The following is an 8815-nucleotide window of genomic DNA, read 5'->3' on the forward strand; positions in this document are numbered from 1 at the left end:
CCTTCTTTTGTCAAGATGCTAGTCCACATGGTTCTAGTTACATAAGAGCACAGGGAGCTGCCTCAGACTGAATCAAACCACTGGTCTTTCTAACTCAGGACTGCCTACTCTGACCGGCAGCAGTGTCCCCAGCCCTACCCAGAGGAGCTAGCAATTGGATTTGGGAGCTTCTATCTGCAAACTGGATGCTGTGTTGCTGTGCGACAGCCCCTTCCCTGCTGAGAATACTTTTTGTAGAGAAGTGAGGTCAGAATAAGAAAAATGGGAGCTATAACCCTTGTGAGCTGATTAGGCAGAAAGAGACAAGAACCAAAACAGCACCTTTGCTTTTTCCAGAGTAAGACACCATCAGGAAACCAGGATTCAGACAAAGGGAAGCATTTCCTTAGCCCAACCTACATCAACCCTGTATCCTCCAGATGTTTAGGACCAACAGCAGCTGTAGTCCCAAACATCTGGAGGACAGCAGGTTGGCAGAAAGCCAGGCTACTTCAAGACACCACACCTCCTCCTCTTACCTCCTTGGTTGCATTGCTGCCCACTACAGCTGCTCCATACTTGCCATGTTTCACATATTTCCCATTGGTACTGGAATGAGAAGAGAACACCTCTTAGCTTCCCACAATTGTTGCCACCATGCCAACCCCATGGGTTATATTAAGCAGCTCTTTACAAAGACTTCCCAGGGGTTGTTTAACTCCCATCAGCCCAGGCCATCTGGCCAACAGTGAGGGGCGATGTGGGGGGCGGGCGGTAGCAGCCCAGCAACATTTTATCAGCCCACAAGCTCCCCATCCCAGGAGGTCTCTACCCTCAGTTCAGTTCAGTGTTGGCTGGTGCCTCAATGGGGTGAATGCAGGGAGCCCAACTCTAGGTGGCACCAGAGCCAACGACAAGAAGGGCCAGCTAAGTCTAGGGATGTCCCCATCCTCCTCCCTGCTGTGCTCTACCATGGCAGCATGGAGACTGAGGGGGAAGAGGAAGCTGACAGGAAGTCCTGCCCTCTGGATCGGTTGGACGTAAGAAGGCAGGCAGGTGGGAGCCAACTGAGGGCAGAATGAGGGGGTGGCGTCCTACTGGACCTGCTTTCACTGGTATGGCATACGGCAATTGAGCCAGCACATAGAGCCAGAGTCAATGATATCCATAGCCTGATTGGCTGGAAGTAAAAAAACAACAACAGGCAGGTGCGGGCAGGCTGAGGTTGGGGAGGGATGCCCCATTCGCCCCGATTGACACCCCCCCACTGTTGCTCTACCTCCATCGTCCAGCCCAGACACTGAGGTCCAGCCCCAAGGCCCTTCTGGTGGTTCCCTCGCTGTGAGAAGTGAGGTTATAGGCAACCAGGCAGAGGGCCTTCTCGGTAGTGCCACCTGCCCTGTGGAACGCCCTCCCAGCAGATGTCAAGGCAATAAGGCAGTGAGCAACTATTTTACTTTTAAAAGACAACTGAAGGTGGTCCTGTTTAGGGAAGTTTTTAATGTCTGATGCTGTACTGTTTTTAATATTTGGTTGGAAGCTGCCCAGAGTGGCTGGGGTATAAAAAATAAATTATTATTATTCAGCTGCACCTCTTCCCAAACAAGCCAGGCAAGATGGAGAGATGATTGCAAAAGATGTGAGCACAGGATTTTGGTAGCAAGAACACCCTGCAGCTCATCCCCTCTGCTGTAGTACTCACAACAAATATGCATGAACAGCTGTAGCGAAGAAGACTGAATGCACTGCTGCAGTTGGCACAGGAGAAGCAGTGGGTGCAGCAGCAGCAGCAGCTGCAGGAGGATGCTTCTGGGTAGACAGACCTGCAGCTGGAGCAGCACATGAGAAGGGTAAGTGCTCTGTTGCAAACAGAGCATTGCTTGCAAATATCAGGCCAAGTTAGCTCCCTTGTCTGAGCCAGTAGCTCAGATTTATGGAAAACAGGAAGTTGACTTTTTTTTCTTTTAATACTTTTTTTTTGCTTTAAACAAATACAGATAAATATAAACAACCACAATTACAAAAGAAAAATTATTAATAACAATAATGGAAAAAGCTAAAAAACTACAAAAAATATCAAAGTACATGGCATAGAACATAAGCCATTATGGGGAAGGGAAAAAAAGAGGAAAGGAGGAGGAGGAGGAGGGAAAAGAAAAAAGTGGGGGGGGGGGAATGAGCCAAAACACAAGAAGGCTCGTCCATTGTATGCTTCCGTCAAGATCACAACAGATCATTCTTCTTATCAATTCTCTCTATCTGCATTCCATAGAATCCCTCATCTTGGTATCAGGGAACATTTCCCTATGTGGTATCATTCTAAACATAACCAGGTCTTTATTGATGTACCCTTATCCCCTAGATAATTATTTAAACATTCCCGTTATTCTTTCACCATCTTTTTAGGTTTATCTCTTATTGCATCTGTCAGCTTCACGAGCTCCAAGTACTCGCATAATTTGACTCCCCATTCATCTTTAGTGGGTGTATTTTTATATTTTCAGTGTTTTGCCACAATAACCCTTGCTGCTGACATTGCATACATAAATAACCTGGTTTTGTTTTTGGGAATATTATCTGAAACCATTCCTAGTAAAAATTCTTCCAGATTCTTGCTAAATGTAGTTCTTATCAATCTCTTTATAAATCATATTCCAAAATCTTTATATCTCTAGACAGGACCACCACATATGGTAGTATGTTCCTAACTGTTCTTTACATCTCCTGCACTTATTATATGATTTATTTATTTTTGCTAGTTTTACGGGGGTCAAGTACCATCTTTAGTACATTTTAATAAGATCTTCCCTTATAAGGAAGCCAGCCATGATTTTTTAGCCCATTATTCATTCCAAATACTGGGTTTGATCATATGTCCCAGGTCCCTCTCCCATTTTACTGTAATTTCTTTGATATCCTCCTCCTTTCTTTCCCAATTCAAAAATAGTTTGGCGGCTTTTAGTTGATAATATTCCAGCCAGGTTATTCCCTTCTGTTTCAGTTCTCTTAGGTCCTTTATTTTCGGGTTGCTACTTATTTCCTCTACTAAATCCTTGTATGTTAACCAATCACTGTTCATATTTTTCCTATGAACTGTCATAGATTCCATCGGTGACAGCCACCATGGTGTTTTGGTCACTACTGATATTTTACTTCTCCCCCATACTTCATATAGTGCCCTTCTCACAAAATTATATAAGAACAGGAAGTTGCCTTGTATGGCGTCAAATCACTGGGTCCATCTACCCCAGTGTGGTGAATACACACCACCAGCACCTTTCTGGGGCCCCAGGTCAGGGGTCTCTCCCCAGCACTACTCGGGAGTTGACCAACCCAGTTGATTCTGTGGGGCTTCAGAACCAAAGGTTGGACTAGATGGTCCACAAGGGCTCGTCTTATGTTCCTAGGCATTGTGAACAGTTTACTTACCAGTAGCTGGTTGACCTTTTTTAGGCTGCTTGGGTGGCATGTATTGGAAGAGCACATTTCCAGATTCTGTAGTTGTCTGATCCTGTCCAAAGAGAGAGGCCAGCCTGGTCCTGGGCAGAGAGAAAAGTAACCATTCACTTCATTCACAGAGAGAGGCAAGCGGGTGGGAACAGAACAAGACATGTATCTGCAAGCCAACTGCAGGTTGGCGATTTTGTTGCAGCCTTCCCCAAAGACCAGAGGGTAATGGATTCAAAAACTAGAATCCTGTTAGGGATTAGGATGTTGGCCACCCCACTTAGGGGTGCTTGCCGAGGGGAGCTTTGCCCAGTCTCTCTTGGGGGTAACCAGCCTGGCAGAGCTGTCATAAGAAATTAATGCACACAACTAAAGGAGTAGACGCATTGTGGGTCTTCTCTAAGCAGAACTTAGTTGGAGACAATCCCTTCCTTTTCCTATTAGTTTCTATAACCTCTCTTCAGAACAAAAGAAAAGCCTGCAGGATCTGGCCAAAGGCCCAGCGAGTCCAGCATTCTGTTCTTACAGTAGCCAACAGAACCCAGGCACAAGAGGCCTCTCCCCTCCTGTGGTCTCCAGCAACAGTTGTTCAGAAGCCCTGCTGCCACCAACTTGGTGAGCACAGCCACGGTGACAAAACATTGCTAGCCTTCTCCTCCCTGAATTTTTCTAATCCTCTTTTAAAGTCACCCAAGTTGGTGGCCATTCCTGCCTCCTGCGCGAGAGTTCTGTAGTTTAACTGTGCATGGTGTGAGAAAGTACTTTCTTTTGCCTTTCCTGAAGGTCTTCCAACATTCAGCTTCATCAGATGTTCACAAGAGGGAGAGAAATTGTTCCCTATCCACTTTCTCCATGCCATGCCTAATTTGATAAACTTCTATCATATTATCTCTTACTTGCTTTTTGTCTAAACTACAAAGTCCCTAAAACGGAAAAGGCTGTTGCCCAATTATTGCACCCAAGCTTTTATAGAACCTAGTACAGTGGTACCTTGGTTTTTGAACAGCTTAGTTCACAAACTACTTGGAACCCGAATGCTTCAAACCCGGAAATGAGTGTTCAGGTTTTCAAACTTTTTTTGGCATCTGGACGTACTTCGGTGGGGGGGGGGTGCACTTTTGTTTTGAGTGCCACAATTCCATTGCCTGCTTGTTTGCTGCCTGACCTGGGCTTCCCTTATTCAGCACCAGCTGCACCAGCCACTGGGCGACACCCAAAAGCGGAGGAGGGAGTGGCTGATGCTGCAAGGACAGTGGTGGCAGAGGGGCCCAGAGGGTGGCAGCGACACCCCCTGCCTGCGCGGCATGGCCTTCCCTCAGTTGGTGCCGGCAGTGAAATCTGGAAGCAGAGAAGGGTGTCGTTAATGATGTAGCGACTTCGCCTTCTCCGCTTTCGCTGCCACCGATCCACACCCAGAAGTGACTGCCGTGACAGGATGCTGGTGCCACCACTGCAGTAAGAGTTCTTCACACACCCAAGTGGCGGGTTGGGTGGGTGGGGGGATGGATCTAGAAAGGCTGGCATGGGGGGAGGAAGAGAAGCCAACTTGCTCCTCAGAGAGATGACTTTTGCCTTCCTTTCCATCCCCCCTCCGCCACTGGAACTCCCCCATCACACACCCCGTGCACTCATCCCTCCAATGGCAATGGGTAAATCACTGCCAGTTTTTAATACTGGTTAGCAGATAGCAGCCTGGTCTATTGCTTTCATTTTATGGATCAATAGTATAATTAGATAGTCATTTTCATGCTAAATTGCTATTCTGGGGGTTGTTTTTAATTGTCTGGAATGGATTAATCCATTTTGCATTACTTTCTATAGGAAAGTATGCCTTGGTTTTGGAATGCTTTGGTTTTGGAACAGATGTCCAGAAGACACTGTAAACAAAACAAAAATTTAAAACGTATCCATTACAGTGGTACCTCGGGTTAAGTACTTAATTTGTTGAAGAGGTCTGTTCTTAACCTGAAACTGTTCTTAACCTGAAGCACCACTTTAGCTAATGGGGCCTCTCCTGCTGCTGCCGCGCCACTGGAGCACGATTTCTGTTCTCAATCTGAGGTACTATTTCTGGGTTAGTGGAGTCTGTAACCTGAAGCGTATGTAACCCGAGGTACTATTGTACTGCAAAGATACAAGCCCTGCCCTTGCGGTTTATCTTTCCCCACATGCGGAGATTCACTGCCAGGAAGGTGGGGAGAGGGAATAAACCTGGCTGAACACAAGTGATTTTCCCTACAGACATTCAGAAGTATCTCATCTCAGGGTTGTTCTGGAAGCAGAAACTTACCAGTTACCGCACATCCTAGCCCACTTCCCCGCACACTTGAGAGCTAGAAACTTGCAGATTAAAACAAAGAAAGAAACAAACAACACACACATACTAAGGCCAAGTATCTACAAACATTAAATCTCCAGCCTTAGACCCAAACTCCATGCTATACAGAACTGAAAGCAAAAATATGCAAGGGGTGAAGTGCCCATTTTAAATGCCTGACAGCACTCCAAACAGCTAGAGAAAAACCACAAGTGAAAACATGCATGTTTGAGGGGCTCCCAAAAGAAGCGAGCGGAACAGAGATTGTGAGCTTGGCTTCTCCTTCTGGGGAGAGTGACATTCTGGGAAGACATAGATCAGGGGTCATAAGCAGGGGGCAGTCCATGGTCCCCAAAACCTTGTGGGGTACCGGACTATATTTTGAATATTGGGGGGGCATTTGCAGTTCTCCATAAATTTCTGAACTACAACTCCCACTGGGTATATGTCACTCTGACCTTTGCTCACTGCCAGCGTTGCCAAAAGCAGTAGTGCAGTGCCCTTATTTTGAACACCTAAAATGTCACAGTGTAAAGGGCACTAGAAATCTTTCTTAGGGTTCCTTTTGTAGAAGGAATCTAAGACCACAAAACACCTCCATTCAGTCCTGTTACTGGCACCCACTTTAGGGCAGGAGTTAGAATGCCAAATTGTGACCTGGGAGATCAGGGTGCAGACCCCCACTTGGAGATGAAGCTCACTTTGTGACTCTCTCTTAGTGTAACATTAGCACAGAAGAAGTGGTCCCTGCTGCTCGCACCCAATCATCATGAGAGGCGAGCTTTTTAGCCACTGCATGCTCCAAAGCTAAGCATGTAAGAAACAGTGAAAACACAAGGCACTTCAGTTTCAGCTCAATGCTGGCTCTGCTCAGAGTAGGTCCACTGAAATGGGCGGGCGTAACCAAGGCATAGTTTAGTCGGATGCAAGCCAGTGCCTCCCATTTCATCCTTAGCTGGACGAAACCCCGCCCATTTCATCCTCACCAGCTGGCTCAAAGACGCCTAGCTCAGCTGAACTTCGCCTCTCTCTCAGCGCCTAACAGCAGGTATTTGCAGACAAACCCCTCTGCATGTGCTCGGAATCACCCTTCGCAAGCCTGCACACACCCACCCCAGCCCCACATGCTGCCCCAGCCCCACATGCTGCCCCAGCCCCACATGCAGCCCCAGAACCACATACAGTCCCAGACCCACACCCACCTCAGCCCCACATGCTGCCCCAACCCCACATACAGCTCTAGTCCCACCTGCAGCCCCAGAACCACATACTGCCCCAGCCCCACATACAGCCCCAGAAGCACATGCAGTCCCAGCCCCACACCCACCCCAGCCCCACATACAGCTCTAGTCCCACATGCAGCCCCAGAACCACATACTGCCCCAGCCCCACATACAGCCCCAGAACCACATGCAGTCCCAGAACCACATGCAGTCCCAGCCCCACACCCACCCCAGGCCCACATATAGCTCTAGTCCCACATGCTGCCCCAGCCCCACAACAGCTCTAGTCCCACATGCTGCCCCAGCCCCACATGCAGCCCCAGCCCCACATGCAGCTCTAGTCCCACATGCTGCCCCAGCCCCACATACAGCTCTAGTCCCACATGCTGCCCCAACCCCACATGCTGCTGCCCCAACCCCACATACTGCCCCAGGCCCACATACAGCTCTAGTCCCACATGCTGCCCCAGCCCCACATACAGCTCTAGTCCCACATGCTGCCCCAGCCCCACATACAGCTCTAGTCCCACATGCTGCCCCAACCCCACATGCTGCCCCAGCCCCACATGCAGCCCCAGCCCCACATGCAGCCCCAGCCCCCCCCACAGCTATGGTCCCCTCACACAGCCCCGCCCCCTCACGCGGACCCAAAGACACCCGCACACCCCGCATCTCCCCCCACGCAGAGAGGCGCCGCATTCTCACCCTCCCGTCGGAAGCTGGAAGGCCTCGTCTTCTTCATCCATGTCCCCCAACATCCTGACGGCCCCTCGCTCCCCGCGCCCCTCGACTAAGCCCAAGCCGGGAGGCGAGAGCCGCAAAGTGCGCGGCTGCAACTTCTCGGCCATGGCTCAAGTGCTGGGCTGCAGAAGCGAAACCAGCAAGCCAAAGCGGCCGGCGGCATTCGCGGTCCCCAAACGGGGCAAACTTCAACGCGGAGGGAAGAAACGCGTGCACGGGGACGCCAGCGATCAGCTGTTGCTGCCGCTGCCGCGAATTTGGCGGCGGGACTCTTAAGTTTGACGGAAAGGGAGGGGGACACGGCTGGACCAATGGGAAGCTGGTTTCTGGGAGAGGGAGGCGGGAGGGCGGGTGACGCTCGCTCGATGCTGGCCAATGAGGTGGCGCCTCCGCTCGCCGGGCGAAGAAGGGACGCGTCTGAGGAGATCGAGGGAAGGAAGAGAAGGCGAGGAAGGCGCAGGTAGCTACCTTCCGAATCTTCTCATTGTGCTATTTACACTTGGTCTGGCAAAACACATTTCTTTCTTCTTATTTAGCGTTCTCGTTTAATACCCATAAACTTTTACTATGTACATTCTCCATATTCCAAGATTCATTCTAGGTCTGTCAGGAGATTAACGTTGCCACTCATTTTTAAGATCTTCCTTAAATGTTATCCGATCTTGATTAACTTTTGGTATTGAATTTCCTCTTATTCTCCCTGTTGTTCTGGCAAGTTGTAGATCTTCTATCATTTTTTATAAAAAAGTGAACCAAAAAAAAAAGTTTATTTTACAAACATCAACAAGTTTATGGTTTTCCCGATAATATTCCTGTCAGTACCTTAACTTTAGTTTCTTTACCGGCCGATACCTTCCTAATACCTTCTGGTGTTTTTTTTATAAAGATATTTATTGAAATTTTTTTTTGAATGTAAGCAAAAATAAAAAATAAACATACAAAATAATAAGCAATTAAAAACACATATTAATTTTCAATAACATAACTTCCATACCCTTATTTTCTCCGACCTCCTCATACTTCCCTTCTTTGTATTCCAGTTCAATTTGTTAATTCAGCAAATCCTTACCATTAAACTTTTACCCATTTTATACTCCTTTTTTTATAT

The 8815-nt window shown here is 48.1% G+C and overlaps 1 protein-coding gene across 1 annotated transcript in view; it reads right to left on the bottom strand.

Annotated features, from left to right (window-relative positions):
* Positions 1–7830, bottom strand: part of LOC308578660 (FK506-binding protein 15-like) — a 28521-nt gene extending 20691 nt beyond the window's left edge. The window contains exons 1-4 of the mRNA XM_081179139.1: positions 7672–7830; positions 3409–3518; positions 1682–1808; positions 519–588 (exon numbers count right to left, since the gene is read on the bottom strand). Coding sequence (XP_081035265.1) covers positions 519–588; positions 1682–1808; positions 3409–3518; positions 7672–7814 — 450 coding nt within the window. The 5' untranslated portion in view covers positions 7815–7830. The remainder of the gene's footprint in view (positions 1–518; positions 589–1681; positions 1809–3408; positions 3519–7671) is intronic.
* Between the last annotated feature and the right edge of the window lie 985 nt (positions 7831–8815).

This window comes from Podarcis bocagei (assembly GCF_964188305.1).
Source record: "Podarcis bocagei genome assembly, chromosome: Z".
NCBI lineage: Eukaryota > Metazoa > Chordata > Lepidosauria > Squamata > Lacertidae > Podarcis > Podarcis bocagei.